Source organism: Meriones unguiculatus, chromosome 7 (genome assembly GCF_030254825.1).
Source record: "Meriones unguiculatus strain TT.TT164.6M chromosome 7, Bangor_MerUng_6.1, whole genome shotgun sequence".
Lineage (NCBI taxonomy): Eukaryota > Metazoa > Chordata > Mammalia > Rodentia > Muridae > Meriones > Meriones unguiculatus.
In genome coordinates this window covers 6,037,559-6,059,531 of record NC_083355.1, presented here as the reverse complement: position 1 = coordinate 6,059,531, position 21,973 = coordinate 6,037,559, and the positions used below count along the sequence as shown (strand labels likewise).

The 21,973-nt window shown below is 51.3% G+C and overlaps 1 protein-coding gene across 8 annotated transcripts; it reads right to left on the bottom strand.

Annotated features, from left to right (window-relative positions):
* Positions 1 to 151: 151 nt before the first annotated feature.
* Exoc7 (exocyst complex component 7) lies at positions 152 to 17,530 on the bottom strand. Of its 8 annotated transcripts, XM_021636036.2 has the most exons (21): positions 17,395 to 17,530; positions 17,178 to 17,243; positions 15,823 to 16,007; positions 15,552 to 15,657; positions 11,291 to 11,513; positions 10,296 to 10,463; positions 7,610 to 7,702; positions 6,742 to 6,810; positions 5,508 to 5,653; positions 5,119 to 5,271; positions 4,756 to 4,854; positions 4,465 to 4,527; positions 4,085 to 4,151; positions 3,330 to 3,368; positions 2,583 to 2,648; positions 2,241 to 2,361; positions 1,923 to 2,018; positions 1,032 to 1,095; positions 791 to 832; positions 549 to 682; positions 152 to 324 (listed from the first exon to the last, which is right to left on the bottom strand). In XM_021636036.2, the coding sequence occupies exons 1-21, from the start codon at positions 17,452 to 17,454 to the stop codon at positions 222 to 224; spliced, it is 2,163 nt and encodes a 720-aa protein (XP_021491711.1). In that variant the 5' UTR covers positions 17,455 to 17,530; the 3' UTR covers positions 152 to 221. The 8 variants fall into 8 exon arrangements, with proteins under 8 accessions (XP_021491711.1, XP_021491719.1, XP_021491729.1 ...); XM_021636044.2 differs by lacking the exon at positions 3,330 to 3,368; XM_021636054.2 differs by lacking the exon at positions 6,742 to 6,810.
* Positions 17,531 to 21,973: the final 4,443 nt, after the last annotated feature.

Here is a 21,973-nt window from a genome sequence, read left to right as displayed (position 1 = left end):
GGACCCTACACTCTGGGTGAGCGCTGTGTGACTGCAGATTGGGCTGCAGGGAAGATGCAAACACCAGGACTAGAGTATCTGGGGACAGCGCTCCCGGCTGGGGCACAAAGGTCTCTGTTCCAAAGGACTTCAAACTCACCCGGCTCGGAGGTATGTTAACACTGGTTTATCAGTCCAATGACATGTTAGTCCGGTGGAACTAGGCAGGAAGACTGGTGGGCTTACGCAGAGGTGTCGAAAAGGCGGTCGATCATGTCACCCACCTGCTCCACACGGTACTTGATATACTTCTCTGGGTTCTTGGTGAAGGGCACGCTGCCATACCTGACCAGGTACCGTGGTAAGAGGTCAAGGGGGAGGTCATCTCCACCCTCTACCTAAGGCTCCTCTGACATCGTGTTAAGGTGACACGGGTGCCCTGGATGAAGCCTCAAAGCCTGGGGCACCAAATGCTCTGTCCTACCCCATCACCCCTTTGCCTTCTTCCCTGAGGAAAAGAGCGTGAAGCCACCTGGGCAATGGAGGGCCCAGGAAGGGGACAGGCTCACCTGTGCAGAAAGGCCCCATAGGTCTCCTTGACGATGTTTTTCTGAGCCTGTCGAATCTTGTCCCTCTGCTCTGTGTCTGGAATGGCCCAGGCCTTCTGAATCTTGCACAGTTCTTCAAGACCATCATTGAATCCCTGGCCACCAAACGGTTAGGAAGAAGGAAAAAGAGACAAAAGCTTTGTGCCTCTGTTGCTGCCACTGCAGCAGCAGCAGCAATCAGGGGAGGGGAGGATGACACTCACCTTGAAACGTTCCTTAATCATTTGCCGCTCCTTGTCCCGGAGCTGGGGGTCCAGAGAGCAGAGGGAGGCAGCAGAGGAAGCTTTGCTTAGAGCAGAACCACCCGGTCCTCTCCTGCCCCAAGCACTGTGTGCCCTGCCCTCCTCTGCTGCCCTCGTGCCCTCACACATCTCTGTCCCAGAGAGGTCTTGCCCATCTTTCCTATGATGAAAGTATCACATCTGCCACAGGCCTTGGCTTTACCTTGACTCCAGGCTGGAACACAGGCAGATTCTTCTCTGTGATGTATTCGGTTACCTTTAACCAGCTGCCAGACAGCAAGCAGGGTGAGGGGACAGAGAGAGGGGCAGCTTCAGAGAGCTGCTTCTTCCCTAACGTCAGATAGCTTTGTTTTCAAACTCTCAGTCTGCTGAAGGTGGGGGCAGGAGGGATTCTCTGGGTCAGGAGTAAGCAAAACAACAGAGTCGCTCTCCTTGGGAACAGAAGATGTTTAAGCTGCTCGCTTTGACAATTAAGAACAGGAAGCAGAAGGCGCTCAATAAACTGAACAAATGCTGTCGACCGCAGTTCACATCAATATTGTGGCAAATTAAGACAGAGAAACAGATGGGGAAAGAGGGAGCAGAGGACAGAAAAACAGGACGGAAGTGGGAGACACTGAGAAAGGAATAGGCTGAGGAAAGCAGAGGCCAGAGAAATGCCCAGACCCTTTCCAAGCTCAAGGGCTCTCACAACCCCACTGCTCTCTAGGGTAAACATTGTTCACATCTTTGACAGTTCGCTCTTCAGCTATTCTTAGCCATGACACTTGGCAGACCACTCTGAGGAGGTTACATGGTCCCTGGGGGAACGGCTAACAAAGAAGAGGGAGCTTCTCCCTCCTCCCCATGACTCAGAGTTTAAAAACAAGCAGAGAGGGAAAATGCTAGGGGCTTAGGTCAGTGGCAGACCCCATACTGCCCTGGCTTTAAGCCTTAGCACAAAAAAACAATCCCCAAGGCAGGAAAACAGATGGCGAGATGGTGAACTGCCATCTTTAATGTCAGCCAGTAGCTGCGGACCTCACTCTGCAGGCCTGAGAAGGAAGTGGGGGGGGCTTCGGTGGGGAGCAGCAGGAGGCTGCCCGCTGCTTACCTGCGCTGGTAGGTCTGGATCTGCTGTTCAATGTGCTCCCGGTAGGAACGCTCAGCAGTCTTCTGGGTCACAGCCACTAGCTGGATCAGCTCCGACCTGAGGGAAAGGGGGAAGAGAAAAGGAACTCCTGGGACCCAGAAGGCATTGGCTTTGGAAGCAACACAGGAAAGGAGGCCTCCTATCCCAAACCTTCCTGAGCAGTGAAGTAGGTGCTGACCAAAGACACTGAGGCACACAGTTTAGGAGGCTGTAGATGGTACCTCTGGCCCTGGAGGGCAAAGGCTGCCGCGACTGCCCGGCCGAGGTGAGGCCACTTACTTCTCCAGGGACTTGAGGATGTAGTTGTAGTTGTTGTGCAGGAAGATGGCACTCAGCGCTGGGTCCTCATACACCTTGGACTTGCTCAGCAAGTTCAGCTGCAGGTTGCCCAAGACTTTGCCTATGCAGAAAGATGGGGTCACTTCCACCAAAGGGAGTGGTTAGCTAGGGCCTGCTAACCAACTCTTGACAACTGTTCCTCGTTCTTCTGACTTCCAGGTCTCTGAGCCCCCTTGGGTCCTGAACTGGAACGTAGGTTGCTATTCCAAGGCCAGGAAAGGGACCAGGAGTAGCTGGACAAGGGACGGGGAAGGGGGAGTAGGTTCTGCCAGTGAGACTCACAGATATAGGTGCTCAGCAGGCGCTTGCTGAACTCAGAGCTGTAGCTGGTGGCCGAAGAGCTGGTTTCTGAGAGAAAATGTGCTATTACTGCGGCAGCAATGGCCAAAGCCCTTCGATGGCCATCCCCACACCCCAGGGGCAGAGAAGGGAATGTTGGGACAGGCCCTGGACCTCGTTGGGCAAGGAGGACTGAAGGAAGAGCTCGAGCAAAGATGGCTGCCTGCTGAGCCGCAGGAAGCCCCGCTCTTGGACTCTCTGAATCTCAGGGCTGTCCTCTACAGCAATGGGTTAAGGAACCAGCCCATGAGAGCAGGTGGGCAGGTAGGGGAGCTGTGGGGTAGTAACACTTCCCAACCTTCCCAGGCTGGTCCCCAACATAGGATGGGTGGTATCAATTTCCCAACAGCAAGGTGTCTGGATGGGGTCACCCCGTATTTCCACCTGCTCCTCACAACCCCCCGTTACCCCCTGCCCCAGCACAGGGACTTGCTGATATATAACAGAAGGCCGAGGGGAGGGGCTAGACTGGCCCCTGGGTGTTCCTAAAGTGCTGGACCCATCAGGATGCTGCCTGGATAGGCTTAGAGACAAAAGGTAGCTATGAAGGGAGGAGGGGGAGAAGAGGGCACCCTTAATGAACTCATGCCCCTCTGCCCTGCCCCCAGTGGGTCCTGAGAGCTGGTCCCCTGGGAACCTCACCCACCGGGCTCTGGAGGGGAGGATGGGCTGGGGAGCCGCACTGCTTACCTCGGGGGTCTAAAGGAATATTGTATGTGTCCCCAAGAACTACGGAGTGACAGGCAGTGCACACAGAGGGGGAGGAGGGAGACAGAGGAGGGAGAAAGATGCACAGTGCAAAAAACAGGTTAGAAATGGCTGTGTCACCCCAAGCCAAGCAGACCTCTCCCCCATGACAGCAAGACACAGATAGCAGAACATACCAAGCCAAACTAACTCACGACCAAAGAACACAGTGCAAAGTGCAGCCCAAGAGCCCTCGCAGCTCCTTGGCTTCTTTTTCCCCAAATAAAAGCATATGGGAGGGCCTGAGGATCCCAGGGCTTAGAATGACCCAGAAGAGCACCCTTCCCTACATGCCAACCTCCCGAGCTCCAGACCCACCAAGGGGCAGTGAGGAGATGGAGTAACAGAACAGGCAGATGACACAGGAGCGAGTAAAGAATGCAGAAGTGGGGCCCAGCAGAAAGAGCCCCTGAGACCTGCGGTGCCCACCCCAGGTACTGCAGCCAAAGGAGTGAACACAGGGTTAGCATCCATGAGAATGCTAACAACCCGGCCCTCCTGATGTCCACTCTTGCAGAGTCCATGGGGCTTAGGCTGTCCCACAGGCCAGTCTTAATGCTGCTCCAGGGGCTGGAGAAGACCCCTCACCACACTCTACCCTCATCCAGAGCAAGTCAGTGCCCCCTGGAGGCCTAACTCCATGCCCCCGGCGGGAGGGAACAGCAGGCACGAGCAAGCCCAGCGCGGGAGCTGTGTACCTTGGGAGGCCAGCATGGCACCCGCTGTCTCCTGGAAGTCCAGAAGCTGCTGTAGGAAAAGGATAGCCTGGTGGAGAGAACACACACACACACACACACACACGCACACACACACGGGTCAGGGAAAGGCAATGGCTTCCCACACTTACCCCTCCCAACCAGCAGGGGAGTCTTATGCCAGGGGTCTGCACAGTGACAAGAGCAACTGGGAGTTTCAGGTGGCATCTCTGGACTCTGGCTGTCTGCGAAGCCAGCTCTTTCCCACCCACACTGCACAGAGGAGCTCTGGGCCAGGCTGGGCTCCCACTGCTGCTATACCCCCAGAGCCTGAGCTGGCATGCTCCTTCCCACCTCTCCAGCACTGTTTGCGTGGCACCTACATTGCTTGTGAGCTCATGAACAGTGCCATCCTTAGGCATGTTGTATTCCTTGTCTGGATCATTCTGTGGAAGGAAAAAATACAGCCTCTGGTTCACCCTGAGCCTTGGTCAGCCTGTTTATGGCGCCACCTGCTGACACAAGGGTGCCAGGATGCCCCTCAGCCTCAGAAGCAAGCAAGCCCTTAGAGGGCTTCAGTGCCTGGGGAAAGTGAAGGGAAAGGGGAGCAAGCCGGGCCTGGTGACGGGGAAGGGGAACAAGTCAGGCCTGGAGAGGGGAAGGGGAGCAAGTACCTTGATGTTGTCAGCAAAGTCTTCTAGAGCTTTGGCCCCAATGGTCTCCATGGAGGTGATAAGGCCAGGCAGCTTGTTCTTGGTACTAGCTGCTGTGCCCTGAGGAAGAACATGGCTGACACACTCATCAGAGTCCGGTCACTGCCTCTCCAGTAAGCCCTAAGTGTAACTCCTAGCTCCTCCCCAACACTCACTGTGGAGACTGCATCCTCCAGGTCAAGATCATAGCTCTTGTCACCATGATTTGTCTAAAGCCCCTTGGGAGGCACTCAGAAGAGAGGTAAAAGAGCATGGAGTGTTTCCCAGAACGGAGTAACGGGAAGCCGTGTGAGAAAGGCACTCAGGGCCTCCCAGCCCACATACCTGGAGCACCTGGTCAAACTCAGGCTTGGTCTGTTTGAGGTGCCGCAGTATGGGGAAGACTGTGAGCACCGTGGAGAAATCATGGCGGATGATGGCTTTCCTGGCAGCAGACACAATGTTCTCTCCCTCAAGCATCAGCCCATCCAGTGCATCCTGGAAGAGGGACAAGGACCCTGCTCAGGCAGGGGCAGAGCAGAGTTGGTTCCTAGGGACAGTGGGGGCACCCTGTGGGGCATGAAGGGGAGCCAGTATGGTGTGAAGGGTTGGGGAGGGGACTACACCAAATAGAGCTGAGGGCTTAAGGCAGCAGGCCCGCCCCCAACCTCTCGGTTCTGCGGTGAGTGACAAGGGTCAGTGCTCGGAGCTGTAGGGTGTGGGAGGGCCAAGACCTGGATCAAGGAGTCAAAGGTTTTCTTCTGATGGTGCTCAGGGATGATGCCTGTCAGCAGCTGGTATTCACTCTGGGCCAGCTTGACAAAGGCGCTGACACAGTGTATGTAGGCGTCAGTCTCCACATCCAGCATGTCATCTCTCCCTAGGGGACAGCGGTGCCCCTGAGTGGCTGGTCTGGGAGAAACCACTCACTCTGCTGGGGGTACAAGTCTCCCCAGCCCCTGGGCTGAGCCCAGACGGGCAGTAAATGGGAAGAAGAGGACCATACTGGTGGGAAGGCACACCTGGGAGATCAGGTGCAAACATTGTCCTGGCATCATTTTCAACTTAGCACAGGCAGTAGTTATGTCCTCAGATCAAACACTGGAGGTGGTGGGAGAAAGCTTGAAGGAAGGAAAATTCCTAAACCAACTTTCTGCGTAAGCTTGTCTGACCCCAGGTCTGAGGACTCTGAACTGCTTGGAAGATGGAGGTCTAGGATGGGCAGGTGGCAGTGTCCACTTTAAGGAAAGAGTCACTGTAGTTCTCAGTCTGGGAGATGTGGTTCCTATGAAGGTCATTAGCAGTGTCATCGGGCCCTGAAAGTGTAAGGGAGTGGTGGGCAGTGTCATCGGGCCCTGAAAGTGTAAGGGAGTGGTGGGCTATGGTCTGTGAGGATAGCTGGTGTGTGTATGTGTGTGTGGAGAGGGCTAATTCCAGGAAGAGGCCAAGTGTAATGTACAACTATGATTCTACCAGCACTCAAGCGCCTGGGGTGGGAACACTGAGTTCAAGGCCAGGTTGGGATACACAGTGAGACTTTATCTCAACAAAAAGAAACACTCTGAGAAGAGCTGAGTGAGTCCCAGAGAGGGAGGGCTCCTTGTTGACTGTGCCAGGGGGACACTGCATCTCACTACTGGAAGATGGGCAGGCATGTCAGGACAGAATAGTCTGGTTTTATATGTTATGGATTGGCTCCAAGAAGTGCGGTATCCAGGCTCCTTGACCTCAGAGGAGCCACCTGCCCTCCTGCCTGTCTTCCAAGCTCAAGCTGCAGCTGCTCCTCTGGCCAGGCCCCAAGAGCAAGCAGGCACTCCCACCTCATAAGCGGCAAGGAGACCTAGGGCCCAAAGGAGACTGGCGTGGGAGCCAGGCCACAGGCTGGCTCCCTAGAGCAGAACAGGCTGTCCGGGCACTGCTTGGAAGGCAGTGTCAGCGGCTGCCATGGGGCTAAGCTATGGTACTCACCGGCCACTGGCCTGTGCTTGTCATTCAGGGCCTCGGACAGGTGCTTAATTCGGAAATCATACTCGTGACCTAGCAAGATGTTGGCCGCACAGACACAAGCAGTGTTTATCCAAGGGCCAGGCAGCTGCCCCTTAGGGTACAGGGAAGAAGCCCTTGATCTCCAGGAGCGGAGTGTGAGATGGGGCACAGGGAGGGGGCGTTGAGGAGGGCTCTAAGCCCCTCTGCTGCCTCTGACCCCACTGGGAACAGCCGTTTCAAGCCTGACTCTCAGGGAGTGTTCAGGACCACCCCTGGCTGTTTGTTTTCTGACCCAGGGAGGACAAGAGAAGGTGCATGGCCCCAGGGAGACTCAGAGAGAAGTATCACTGCTGAGTGAAGAGGACAGTTTTCCTTTGGGTCCCAGGGTGATTCTTTTCAGGAGGGTTGGGTCCGCCAGGACAGCTGATCTGGCTGCCTCTGCCCTGACAACAGAGGAGGGACGTCCTCCAGGCATCCCCTCCGCCTAGCTACATGAAGTCTCCTCTCTACATAGGCAGGTAGCCAGGAGGCCCTGGCCAACTTGGTCCTGCCCTGCTGATCTGGGCGTGAAAGGGCTGCCCCACGACAGTTTACTCTGAGTTTACACAGGACACAATGACAGAGACAGGGAGGAGGAGCCTAAGGAAGGGCAGAGCCAGGCAGGACCAGGCTAGGGCCACGAAGCTTGTCCTTGGGCCCGCTGAACCCTGAGAAGCACCAGGGGTTTGCCACTCCCACCCAGTCCCTCAGGATTTGCCCCAAGGCCCTCCTGGGGGAGGCTCTGCCCTGCCAAATGAGTGAGTGGACACACAGTGGAAGAGGGATGACGAAAAGGAGCACAGGGGATTACCTTCCAGAGGAATGAGGTTAGAGCCCCCCTTTTTCCCATCTAGACCATGCTGGGAATACTGTTTCAGAAGGTTCTGAGCCTTACGGATCGTCCCTGTCACCAGAGCCACACAGAGAGGAGAGAGGAGGACCTAGGAAATGAGTGAGAGAAAACAGCAGCGGCCCTCCACCTGCCCACCCGCGCCCGCCCCAACAGCGAGCACGCCCCTCGACACCTTTGCCAGCAGGCCCTGCCAGGGTCACCAGAGGATGGAGAGAAGAAAAGGTATCCAAACAACCCCGGGCTCTACACTGTCCCTCAGTTCTGGATCAGAGTTCACTTTAAGAGGGACAGAGGGTGACAAAAATAAGATGCACAAAGATCCATCGGGAAAAGTAAAAAGTTCTACTGAGTGGCATTTTAACAAAGTGGGTAGAGGAGCTAGTGGCAAAGCTCTGACACTTAAGGGCAGGACAGGGCAACCTGGGGGTGCCTGGAAGCCAGCCTATCAGGCTGAGTTCCCTGAGCATGCTCAGTGTTAGGATATAAGCCAAACAGCAGTCCAGGGCAAGCAGGCCCTCAGAGTTGGGAAAAAAAAGGCCTCAGCTTCCTGGGGAGCTGTAACCAAGATGGAGGTCCCCACACCCAGAGGCAGAGGCCCCCACACCCTGGAAGTCACTCAGCCAACACAGCCCTGCTAACAAACTGTAAAGTTAGGAAAGGGTCAACAGGGTTGGGTTGGGACTGGAAAAGGAGGGTATGAACTCTGCTCAAGGCCTGTTAAGAGGGCCTGTCCCCTAACCACCCCTGAGCAGCACCCCTGAGTAAGGCATGAAGACAACATGCTCTTGAAGTGGGGGAGAAAGAACAGTCAGTAAGTATCACACGTGAGAACAAATGAAATCATAGCAGCCCGGCCTTGGGGGCATCCAGCTCCTGGGATAAGACATCCTGGAACCCACAGAGTGGGGGACATGAGCAGCACTTCAGCTAGCAGGCACTATCCTAGTTAGCAAATGTGCCAGGCGCTGAGCCATCAGGAGCCCAACTGTACCGCCTTCCCTGAGACTCCCTCCACCACACCTGAACCTAGCGAGGCAGCCTCGCGTCCTCAGGGTATCCACCAGGCTGGGGTGGGGAGGCTGGGCTCAGCTGGATCAGCTCTCTTTGTTTGTACCGCATGGAATTAGCTACTGGTAACTCTCCCTGGCAGGCCAGCTCACATCTGCTTCCTTCTGCGTTCCCTCCAGAGTGAGCGCCCTAGTAATGAGTCCATCAAATTCCTACCCTACAAGCTGCGCAGGAGCAGATGGGCTGTGGGCTCAACAGGGACCTAACCAGCATGCTGGCTGCAAGGAAAAGGAGATGTTGACCTGGCAGAACCTGGTCCATCAGGTACCCAACCAAAAGGGCAGATGCTGAGGTCAGTGTCTCATTACCAATGATGAATAGCTCTTCTGTCCTCAGAGTGGGAACAGATGTCCCAAGAGCCTGACCTCACCTCAGCCTTGAACCCACTCGCTCCTGCCAACTCCTAAAACCCTACAAAACTATGGGGACCTCCAGTAAGCTTTGCATCTCCATGACAAGGACAGATTAAGTTTGTGGTGAGCGCTGAGGTCACATCCCTCCTCCTGAAAGGCTAGGAACTGCACGCCCACTGGATACTGAGGCAGGACAAACAGGGTTCTGGAGCCACCAGCAGGCTTGTCAAAGCACCAGGAAGACGAGGAAGCAAGCGAGCACAGGGCAGCGGAGGCCCTGGCGGCTTTTTGCACACAGCTCCCCCTCCACTGGGAAGGCACACAGCCATGCAGGCAGCTGCGGCCTGGTGGTTTAATAGAGCCGCCGTAGCAAGTTCTCTGTGGAGCAGCCAGGACACTCACTGACGCCCAGGGGGCAAGGCAGCTCCTGCTGAGGCCACCAAGCCCTGAAGGCAGCCTCCCTCGGCCGTGTCTCCAGACCCTAAGCGAAGGCCTGAGCAGCAGTGGGTGACTTGGCTGCTTTCTGAAGGGCTTGGGTGGGTTGGGACTGGAAAAGGAGGGTATGAGCTCTGCTCAAGGCCTGTTAGGAGAGCCTGTCCCCTAACCACCCCTGAGCAGCAGCAGGAAGCCCACTGGCTCTCTCTCTTGGTGCTACTGCGGTAGCCCCCTCCTAGAACATCCTGTCTCTCCTGGAGCTGAGGTCAGACTCTCCTGAGGCAGAGGCCTGCCAGGCTGACAGCGTGGAGCTCAACTATGCAGACGTGAGATCTGAGAGCGGCGGAGTGAACAGTGGGCTGCTTCCAGGACAGTGGAGTCTCACTGCCGTGCCACACCCACTTTCCAGCTAGGTAGCACTTTCTGCGGCTCTGGCTTTCCGGAAGGCTGGAGTGCCTCTTTTCTCACACCAACAAGACCATGCAGAACGGGAAGGAGACCTGGCAAGTCACTCTGACCTATGACCTCTGCCACCCTCAGAGACAGTTAAGCACACTGGTGGCTCTGCCCCTCCCACCCCCTTTTCAAAGGGAGTCACCCAGCTGCTGGGTGTAAGAACCTCTCTACAGGGCCTTGGGGACATTTGCTCTCTATCCTGTGTCCCTGTGAGCAGGGCTGCCAGAGATGAGCTCCAGAAGGCTGACGCTGCTCACACCAGAGTGGCCCAGGGCGATCCAGCCTCTGGGGCTCCCTTTGCCAGTTACTGAAACGGTCAGGGTGGGGCTCACCTGGCCGCTTGATAGGCTTCTTGGTAGGCGTGTCTTTCCTCTTGTTGGGGATGGCAGGGGAGTAGGGAACCCCAGAGGAAGAACTGCTTTTTCGAAAATGCTCCTTCAGGCCCTTGATGGAGCGGTCCAGCTGGCTAGAGCGAATCTGGTAGTAGACGTTCATGAAATCTGGAGAGAGAGCAACAGAGGTATGCTCGCAGGACCCCTTCTCCTCCCCTTCTGCACAGAGACAGCAGAGTCAAGACGCTACTGGCCAATCTCTTCCTGGCACCTGCTCTGGCTTCTAGCTGCTCGTGTGGCCTCAGCTCAAATCAGGTGAAATCTCAGAGGGCAGAACTGTCCTCCAACTGAGCAATTACGGGTTTTTGCTGTTTTGTCAGGCCAGGTGCAAAGTGGAGACCTCCTGTATACCAGGCAAGCACTCTTCCACTGAGCTGTACCACACAGCCTCCAACTTACAATTTTTGTTGTTTTCTTTGCTGTTTTGAATTTTGTTGTTCTGTGGGGGAGGGTGTGTGTGTGTGAGGTGTATGTGCTGCTTTCAGGGACCTGAGTTGAGTTCCCAGTCCCTATGGCTCACAACCAGGGGTGTGACTCTCCCTCATCTGGCCTCTATGGACAAGTGCATTCATGTGACATGTACTTACACAGACATACAACATACATGTAAATTAAAAAAATAAATCTAATACACTGTAATTAATAAAAATAAAATAAAAAAAGAATTAAATAAAAACTAAATCTAAAGAACCAAACCAAACAAACAGAGGCGATATCCAGGGTTAACCTCGCCAAAGGGTGTGAGCAATGGTTGGGTGTAGCAGTGAATCCCGCAATCCAGCACTCAGGAGGCAGAGATAGGTAGACCACTTTGAGTCTGAGGCTAGCCTGGTCTACAGAGTGCGTTCCAGGACAACCAGAGATTTATAGTGAGGTCCTGTCTCAAAGAAAAGAAACCAGGTTGTGGGGGAGGGAAGCTGCCATTCTTCTCTCACCTTGGTTCCGGCCATAGTCCACCAGCCATCGAGAGATGCGGACTACATCCTGGAGCACGCTCTCAGGCAGGTGCTCCAGGACCACATCTTCCTGGACCTCCAGTTCATCATCACCACTGATGATATCCAGGATGAGCATCGGAGAGACGACCTTACTGTGCCGGGTCATCAGGCTGCGGAACTCAGACTCCAGAGAGTCCTTCCCCCTCTCAGACAGCAGCTTCTGCAAAGACACCAGGAGGAAGCAGGTTGCAGGTTGCGGCTGCTGAGGCTTGCTCTGCAGGCCCCTGCCCTCTCCTCCATGACCCTAGCTGCTCCTCCCTTAACCCTTCCAGGAAACACTGGAAAGCCTGACTTAGAGAGTTCTTCCCCTTCTGTTTCTCAAAACTGGCAGCCACCCCAGGTATGCAGCAGGTAGGTATATCTCAAGGAGCAGACAGGTATATCTCTGAGTTTGAGGCCTGCCAGGACAACACTGTGAGGTCCTGTCTAAAAACAAACAGGAGGGCTGGAGAGATGGCTCAGTGGTTAAGAGCACTGTTTGCTCTTCCAGAGGTCCTGAGTTCAATTCCCAGCAACCACATGGTGTCTCACAACCATCTATAAAGTGATCTGGTGCCCTTATCTGTCACTTATATACATAAAATAAAAAAATAAATCTTAAAAACAAACAGAAAATACTTGATGTTCACAGGTCAAACTCTGCGTTTGCAAGAATCAGTTTATTAGTTTCTCATTTACACTGTTAATTTCTCTTCTTGATAGAAAGGAATTTGTAAAGGAAAAAGTAGATGAGCTGGAGTGTGGGCTGGTTTTATGCCAACTTGATACAAACGAGAGATATCTGACAAAAGGGAACCCCCTCTGAGAAAACATCTCCATAAGATCCGGCTGCAGACAGGCAGTATGGCATTTTCTTTTCTTTTTCTTTCCTTCTTCTTTTTTTTTTTTTTTTTTTTTTTTGGCATTTTCTTAGTTAGTGATTGACAGGGAGGGTCCAGCCCTTTGTGGGTGGGGCCACCCCTGGGTTGGTGATTCTGGGCAGGCTGAGCAAGCCATGAGGAGCAAACCAGTAAGCAGCATCCTTCCAAGGCTTCTGCACCAGCTCCTACCTCCAGGGTTCTACACTGCTTGAGTCCTGTCCTGACTTCAGTGATGAACAGTGATGTAAAAGTGTAATCCAGGGGCTAGAAAGATGGCTCAGAGGTTAAGAGCACTGGCTGCTCTTCCAAAGGTCCTAAGTTCAATTCCCAGCAACTATATGGTGGCTCACAAACATTTATAATATCTGGTGTCACCTTCTGTCGTGCAGGCATACATGCAGGCAGAACACTGTATACATGATAAATAAATAAATAAATTTTAAAAGAGGTGTAATCCAAATAAACCCTTTCTTTCCCAGGTTGCTTTGGTCCTGGCATTTCACCGCAGCCATAGAAACCTAACTAAAACATCTGGATTATCTCAAGTTAGTGTCAAGTGTTATCAACAAGAAAATGAGAAAATGACTTATAGAATATTTACAAATCAAGTATTTAAAACACAGAAGGGACTTCAAAACACATGTCCATACAAAAATATGGACACAAAGGTTCATACAGCATTGTTCGCAATGGATAAAAAGTAGAAACAACCCAAGTTGTTCCCACCAGGTGATAAATGGCTAAACAAGCCAAGATGGTCAATGGCTCAGTGGCTTTGGCATCTGCTGCCAGGCCTGAGGAACTGACTTTGATCTCAGAGAATGATTAACATGGTGGAAAAGAGGCAACTTTAAGTTGGTTTCCACATACACCATAACACATGTGTGCCGTGTACGCAAATGGAATGAGTATGTGTCACGCCTGATTACTTGGCAATAAAAACGTACTGTACCAAAATAGTATGCTGTGAACTGATGAACCTTAAAAACATGCTAGCCAGGTGCACGCCTGTGATCCCAGCACTCAGGGAGGCAGAGGTGGAGCTCTGTGAGTTTGAGGCCAGCCTGGTCTACAAAGTGAGTCCAGGACAGCCAAGGCTACACAGAAAAACCCTGTCTCAGAAAAAAAAAAAAATCCATCATGCTAAGCTGGGTGTGGGGCACACACCTTTAATCCCAGCATTCAGGAGGCTGAGGTAGGTAGATTTTTTGAGTTTGAAGTCAGTCTGGTCTACAGAGCGAGCTTCAGAACATCCAGGACTACACAGAGAAACGTCTTGAAAAAAACAAAACAAACAACTCCAAAATAGAAAAAAAAAAAAAAAAAAAACACAAAAACCAAAAAATCATTATGCTAAAACAAAGCAGCCAAGGCCTAGGAACACAGGTCGGAAGGTAATTTGTCGGCCATGTAAGCATGAATCTACATTCCCTTCCCAGCACCCACCTGACCTCATAGCAAGTTACAAGAGACCATGTATTGTGTGACACAGGTTTACAACTGAGGGGCTGCAGCACAGTGGTCACTGGTGGAACAAATATAGACCTCTAATGCCGTCAGAGCCTGGACAGCAGACCGCTGGCTCGTTGCCAGCTCACGCCACAGTAGCACATAAACACCCTCATTTCTGACACATGCCATGACAGAAGGAAAAGAGGAGGGTCTGTTCCTAAGCAAAGGCCTCTGGGGCTGGGGCTGGTGCTCTGGGGTAGGACCACTTGCTTACTATATAGGAGTCCCTAGGTTCAATCTCCAGCACCATGTATACATACTTAAAATGAAACAAGAAAAGAGCCAGGGGCGATTCCCAGCACACTGGGGTGGCTGACGACTACCTGAAGCTCTAGTTCCAGGGGGTGATCCGAAGCCCCATTCTAGCCTGTGAGGGCACATGCAGCATATGCACATGAATATATAATATCCACAAATTATTATTGTTTGTTTGAGACCCCGTCTCTCTGTGTAGCCCTGGCTGTCCTGGAACTCACTCTGTAGACCAGGCTGGCCTCAAACTCACATTGATCTGAATGACTCTGCTTCCCGAGTGCTGGAATCAAAGGTGCCTGGCCAAAGAGATTATTATTTTTAAAGGTTTTTTAAAAAGTGGCTAGGAAGATAGCTCAATGGTAGAGCATTTGCCTAGCACGTATAATGCATTTGACACTTAATGCCCCCAACCTCTAAAAGACAGGGTGAAGGTGCAGGTTAGCCCTCCCCAAGCAACCCTTAATCCTTCAGATATGGCCTCTGCCCCCACCTTTGCCCTATGTACCTCTTCATTCCTCACTCCCAGAGCTCCCCATCTTTCTACGGTGATCTAATGACTTCAAAATTTAAACATACATGACACAACAGCACATAGGTGCAGGGTTCTAGAACTGTCAAATCCATAGACTGGAAGTAGAGCAGCTCAGATGCCGGAGGGAAGGCAGAATGGGCACTTGGTGTTAAATGGGTACAGGGCCTGAGTTTGGAAAGATGAAGAGGTTCTAGAGATGGACCGGGGGGAATGGTGGAAAAACAATGGGATGTCCTGCACCTGTGCCACCAAGCTCTGACTCACAAAGGGTCACAATGACAACAACTTCTGTTTGTTTTTGTTTTCCAGCCCTTGCTGGACTGAAATATGATATGTGGACCAGGCTGGCCTCACATTTGCAGCAATCCTCCTGCCTCTGCCTCTCAAGTGCCAAGAGGACAGGTACTCACCATCATGCCTGGATGAAATGGTCAATCCTATGTGATTTATTTGCTTGTTTGGCTGTACAGCTTTGAGACAGGGTTTTGCTTTGTATCTCTGGCCATCCTGGAACTCACTATGTACCCTAACCTGGACTTGCAGCAGTCCTCCTGCCTGAGTCTCCTGAGGGCCAGAATTACAGGTATGAGGCACCATGCCTAGGTAAAGGATTTATTTTTTACCATAATGAAGAAACCACCAATGCATACATAAAAAGCAAATTTTAAACTTACATTTGAAATATAATTTAACTACTATAAAAGTACGATTAAAAGTTATGTCTATAATTCCAGAAGCACATGCCTACATTTTGAATGCTATATATCTTATTCTTTTATAGTTTTCTTTCTTTCTTTCTTTCTTTCTTTCTTTCTTTCTTTCTTTCTTTCTTTTTCTTTTAACAACATTCTGAGATCTGGTTTCACTACGTAACCCCGGCTGGCCTGGAATACTGGATATCTCAGGCTGGCCTTGAACTCATGACCCCTCTAGGCAGGAGCACTATGCTTGGTTTCTGCACACTTCTTTAAACTGGGCATATGTCCCCCATGAGACCAGGACAGGGACTAATGCCCCATCTTTCTCACGGATTCCTTACCACTTTGTTGAGCTCTGGGCTATCTGGGCTATTGTCCTGAAAATACTCCACAGCCTTCTGGATTTTGGCCATGCTTCCCAGGTATTCTTCCAGCCTACCTGTGGGGCTGGGAAGAAAAAAAAAAAAAGAAAAGAAAAAAGCTGGATCAGCCTGGGAAGACTGGGATTATATAGGTTCTAAGGACACAGTATACAGGAAAAGATCCATACCAGGGGTTCTAAGCTCAAACGTTTTACTCCCCTTCTGAGGGCGAGGGCCACTGGTAACTCACCCCTCTCTGATGATCTTCTCAGTGTCGCTGGCTACATGGTAATAGCTGATGACATGGTCCAGACAGGATAACGTCTTTTCAACATTCTCCTGTAGCCTCTGCAGGTTCTCTGTCTGCTTGTGCACGGGGATGATGGAGTTCTCCAGCTTCATGAGACGGCTCTCAAAGGATGACAGGATGGACACCTGTGGGAGCAAAGTCTCTGTTCTTGGAAAACCATCAAACTAATTTTTCCTAGGATAATCATCCCAGGGAGCACTTGCTGCTCTTGCAGAGGACCTGGATTCAGTTTCCAGTACCCACATCAGCCAGCTTACAATAATTGCCTGTAACTCCAGTTGCAGCAATCTACTGCCCTCTTCTGGCCTCTGCAGGCACTGCACACTCTTGGTGCACATACACACATGCAAACATACTCATGAAATAAAAATAAACTTTGAAAAAAAAGATAGCAGGGCAGTTGTGGCACATGCTTTTAACCCTACCACTCGGGAGGCAGAAGCAGGTGGATCTCTGAGCTTGAGGCCAGCCTGGTCTATAGAGGGAGCTCCAGGACAGCCAGGGCTACACAAAAAATCCCTATCTACACCCTCCCCAAAATAATAATATCCTCAGGATACCTTTCCTTCTAACTTTAAAGCCAAATCTCAATTTCTGTTCTCTAGAAGTTTTCCTAGACTTAACAGGAAGTAGCTGCACACAGAATAGAGGCAAATACATCACTGTTACCTTAAAAACAAACAAAACCCCTCTTTCCCTAAGGGTGAATCTCATGAAATAAGTATTACAATTTTATTATTGTATGTCTAACTGAGATCGTGTCCCAGTTTCCTCTAAGAATAAAAACCCACCTATTGTAGATCACACAGTGTGAAACCTGCATTGCCTCATATGCCCCTTTCACAGGCACACTGGGAGGCTGGATTGCCTGTTTTAGCAGACAGTTTAACCCTATCTCAAGCCTTGTCCGCCAAGAGCCACCTAAGTAAGCTGTGGGACAAGGGCTAGATATAAGACTCATGTGCTCTCCAAAATGGTCCTGTCTCTAAAGCCCTTCTGCCTGGACAATCTCACTGGACCAACCTTCCTGGCAGGCATCCATCACTTGAACCAGATAATGACATAAATCCAGTACCAGACTATAACAGAAGGGCAGACAGGAAGAGCTTCTGGCCGGCGGTGTCCTCAGTGAGGAGGCGGAGACTAGGGAGCAGACATGCCCACCGCCGCAAGAGAAGCCCACACATACCACCTCCGCTGGAACCCCTGAACTCAGGCGTGGAAACCCTCCCTCACGCTTCTCACCCCTGGGGCCTGAGGGCTTGCTGCGGCCTCCCAGCTGAGGGGCTACTCACCATGTTCTTCGTGAGCTGGTCGCTCTTCTCCAGGCTGTCCCTGATGAAGGACAGCGTCTCTTCCTCCTGCGAGGAGTGGGGAGGGGACATTACCCCAGGCCGGTGGCGAAACCAGACCACCACCGCCCAGCCCCACGGCCTACCCGCAACCGCATCTCCCCTTCCACCCCTGGAGTCGATGCCTCGGTGTCCTTCCTTCACTTTCTCCCAGCTTCACCTGCTTTAGCTTGTCCTCGATCTCCCGCCGCCGGGCGGAAGCCTCCTGCGGGGGAATCATCGCAGCGGACAGCGCAGTTTCCCACTCGCAGCGGTCTTAGCTCAGAGACCTGTTCGGCTTCCGTCCCTGTCATACTCACTTCCGCCCTCGGCCCCGCCCCGGACGCGCTGGTGTCGCCATTTTGGGAGTGGTAGACGGAAATGCGTGTCTGCCGCAGCTCGCCATCTTGAGTGTGGCTGCTCACGTGCAGCGGAAAGCTTTCCTGGTTGGCCAGCTTCCTCGAAAGACAGACCCTCGCTGGGAGTGCTGGCTCCCATCTTCACGCTCCCGACACTGCGAGACTGACGCCATTCACTAATTCGAAGACAGTAAATTTACATAGTAAATTTCAGGGTAGCCTAGACCACAGTCAGCCCTCAAACCAAAAGACAAGCGAACAAAAATATGCACCTGATTTTTTTTTTTTTTTTTAAATGTAGCTGGCCTGGATTTGGCTATGCAGACCAGGCTGACCTCTGCCTCCTGAGTGCTGAATTAAAGGTGTGCACCACCAAACCCAGCTCTCCTGATTAAAACAAACAAACAAACAAACAAACAAACAAACAAAAGCAGTCGTCCTAAGCCCTTAATCCTAGCATTCTGAAGGCAGGAGGATCTCTGTGAGTTCGAGGACAGCCTGGTCTACAGAGCAAGTTCCAGGACAGCCAAGGCTACACAGAGAAACCCTTTCAGAGAGAGAGAGAGAGAGATGAAGAGGAGGGAGAAGAAAAGGAGGAGAAGGAAAGAAGGAAGAAAAAAGTTTAAGTACATTTGTGTGTGTGTGTACGCGCGCGCCCACCTGTCATGGAGCACAGAGGGATATACAGGTTGAGGTCAGTTCTCTCCTTTTCCTATGTTGGTTCCAGAGGGATTGAATTCAGGTATCAGGCTTAGTGGAGAGAGCCCTAGACTGCTGAGCTATCTCAGCAGCTCACGATTTATTTATGTTTTTTATTAGACACGGGGTTTTGCCTGCATTATGTCTGTACTGTCACTTGCATGTCTGGTTCCCTGGAAGGCCGGAAGAGGGTGTCTGATCGCCTTGGAACTGGAGTTAACAGACAGTTGTGAGCTGTCATGTGGGTTCTGGGAACTGAACCCAGACCTCCTGGAGGAGCAGTAAGTACTTTCAACTACTGGGCCCTCTTTCTAGCTCCCCAGCCCCTGATTTGTAATGAAAAGCTCTGAATGAGGTGACATATTTGTTTCCTCAGATCACATCCTAAGGTTCAAGTCTGGAGATTGGATTCCACGCCGAGTGGCTCGCAATGGTACCTGCCTAACACGGGGCTCCTTTGAAGAGCCAGCAATTTGTGGATCTGCTCCGTGGTTCTCGAGACTGAGCTGGTCTGTGTGCCTGCAGGGCTAATGCTCTCCTCTCCAGAGCTGCTGGTCTTTGGAGCTTCAAGGAAAAACCAGCAGCTCAAGACCCCGTGGAGCTGGACCAGCTCTTGTAAAACCCACCATTACTCCTCCCTTTTCTGGCTGCATTCTATTGGGGGTGGGGGGCAGGACATAAATAACCAACTCTTTTTGTTGGTGTTCACAAGGTAGTCATCCAGGCCTGGCAAAGTAATCACTAAGACCTGTGCTAAGGCGAGAAGGTTCTCAAGACTGCAGCTCCCTAACGAAAAACAAAGAGGGTAGGCCACCAGACTGGCAAGGGCATGTCTTCTACTGGGACAGGAAGACAATTTTAGGCCTTCTAAATCACCACTGGGAAGGTGAGCTATCCAGGAGGCATAGCCCATGGCAGCGGGAGGAATAAAGACAGTCTGTTACTGTGTGAGGACGCCCAGGACAATTTCAGTCAGATGGACCTTAGGCAGTCTGAGAGCCAAGTGTGTGTGTGGGGGGGGGCGGATAATAAACTTAGGAGCAGAGAAAGAGAATGGGATGGAGGGCTAGTGGTCCACTGGGGGCCTGGTCTAGCACTTACTCTCTGAATCTCTGAAGAGAAATTGTGGAAAAATACAGATGACATTGCCCTATGGGGTCATAGAAAGGAATCCTTTATATTTCAACAAATGTTATAATCCAACAAATGTTTCAAACTTTATACAATATCATTGGCTTTCTTTTGTGTGTGTAAAAAAAACCCAAAAAACTGGGGGTGTGGCTCAGTTTTAGAGTGCTTTTGGAGTATAAACAAAGCCCTGGGTTTGGTCCCCATCCCTGCCTGGACTCCTAGTGGTGGGAACAACCAAAGAAAACTTATTCTGAGTACTGCCATTTCGTTTTCAGACTCCACTCAATCACAAGGAGAAACCAAATTCAAGGTCCCAGGCCCTAGGGAAGCTGGGGACTTTCCAATGGCTGAACAGCCTCTGTTGTAAAGAAACAGTTGCCCAAGTCCAGCCATCTCAGGGACAACTTCTCCATCTTGCTGGCAGGGTCAAACTAAGTTCATGTTCCTTATGTCAAAACATGATTGGGCAATGCTACAGCTCCCCTTCCCCGCTCTCCCTCACTTTACGTTTTCGTCACTTAAGTGTGCTGTACAATGTCCCTTCAGGGTCGCAGTTCAGCTCCAAGTCTGTTCTGCAGCCCTGATGGATCAGCAGCAGCTTGATTACCATACATTTCTGTCATCTGCACTCATTAGTGTTTGAGTTATGTTGGATTTAAGTGGACCCTGAAACACTAGTGCTTGAGAGGAGGAGGCAGGAGGATCAGAAGTTCAAGGTCAGGGCCTGGGAGCTCCCCCAGCTCAGCTGGCAAAGTGTTTGCCACTCAAAGTCTGACGACCTGAGTTTCATGCCCAGAACCCACATAATAAGCTGGGCATGGTAGCGAAAGGGTTTAAAATGCCATGATGCTGGGGGCATGGAGACAGGGGCTACTTAGCCAGCCAGGGCAGCACAATCAGTGAGCCTGAGATACCAGTGACCAGTGAGAGAAACAGTGGGGGCGCGCACACACACACACACCAGGAAGTTCAAGGTCATCCTTGTCAACACAGCCTGGGACATAAGAGATCCTACTTCAAATTAAATAAATATTCACTTTAAACCTAACTTTTTAAAAAGACTTTTTTTTTTGCATGTTTTTCAAATGCGTTCAGTGTCTGAGTGTAATTTGGCAGCTAACTACCAAACACTGAGCTTCTGTTTGCACATCCGTGCTGCAAACGCCATCTTTGCATTATCTCTTGTAATCCTCACAGCAAACTAGGAGTCAGGCTCAGCTGTTGTCTCCCTTCTGAGGCAGAGAAAGCAACGGTTCCTTCAGTTGTGCTAGGTCAACACAGCTGGCTGGGGGTGGGCGTGCAGCTGAGGCTCACCCTCTACCTTAGACAGTGAGATAGCTCCGGAATTTGTTCGCTGGCACGCGGAGCTGCCAACCTGACTTTGGAGAAAGTCCTTCGTGAAAAGCAGGTTATGTTTATGGCAACTGTAGCTACTGAAAAGTGGACAGAATCGGGGGAGAGAAGGTTAAAGGTTAAAGTGCTCTCACGCCGATGCCTGGCATGTATTCACAAGTAATCATTAATTCGGTAAAACTTGTAAATCTCCAATTATATTTAACCCACAGCGAGCTTTGCAAAGATGCCGGTCATGGTCCAGTGCCCTGCTGGCCATTGACAGACAGTCTCTTCAAAGAGAAAGGATGGGCAGAATAAGAGAGAAAGAAGGGGTGGGGGGTTCCTCCCCCAAAGGTGCGTTCCTTAATTTAACTTCCTAATTCAAGGTTTGTGTCTCTCCTGGGGGATCAGTTGCACAGTTTCTCCAAATCAATGTTTCCTTGCCCTGTAGCAAAAATGAGAATGCTTATGCGTTTAAATAAGTAACGGGAGTCTCACTTCGTAGCTCTGGGTGTCCTGGAATTCATTATGTAGACCAGGCTGGCCCAAAAACCTTTTTAAAAAGCCTGTAAATAAGTCACTTAAATGCCATGTCCTGTTTGTTTTTCTTCATTTAAAAACAAGTCTGCTCATCTTGTTTATTGCTCTTATTTTTTTTTTATTAAAATAATGTCCTTTGTCCCTATTCCTGTAATGCCATTTACATTTCTTGTTGCTTTTCGGAATTCTTTAGATATTAAAGTCACCACTTATATGAAAACTTTTTTTTCCATTTATGTGGTTTTCTTTGTCGTTGGTATTTCTCGCTGCCTGAGTTTTAACTTTTTAAGATTTGTTTGTGTGTGTGTGGACGGAGTGCAGCAGCAGAGGCTAGAGAGGGGGTCTAGAGAAGTGTCCCCTCGACCACTGTCTGCTAGCCTTTTGATGTTGGTTTGTTTGTCCGTTTGAGACAGGCCTTCACTGTGCAGTCCTGGCTGGCCTAAACCCACTGTGAACACCAGGCTGGTTTGAAACTCACAGAGACCCGCTGCCCCTGCCTCCGGGTGCTGGGACTAAAAGCGTGCACCACCGCCACCTGCAGCTTTGCCCATCTCTTTGAGGAAGAGTTTTATCCAGTATCTGAAGCTTGCATTTTCTTGGCTAGGCTGGAAGTCAGCAGGCCCCAGTGCTCTGTGTCTGATCCTCCCTGGATCTGGGATTACAGATGTGTGCAGTGATGCCCAGCTTGCTAGCTGC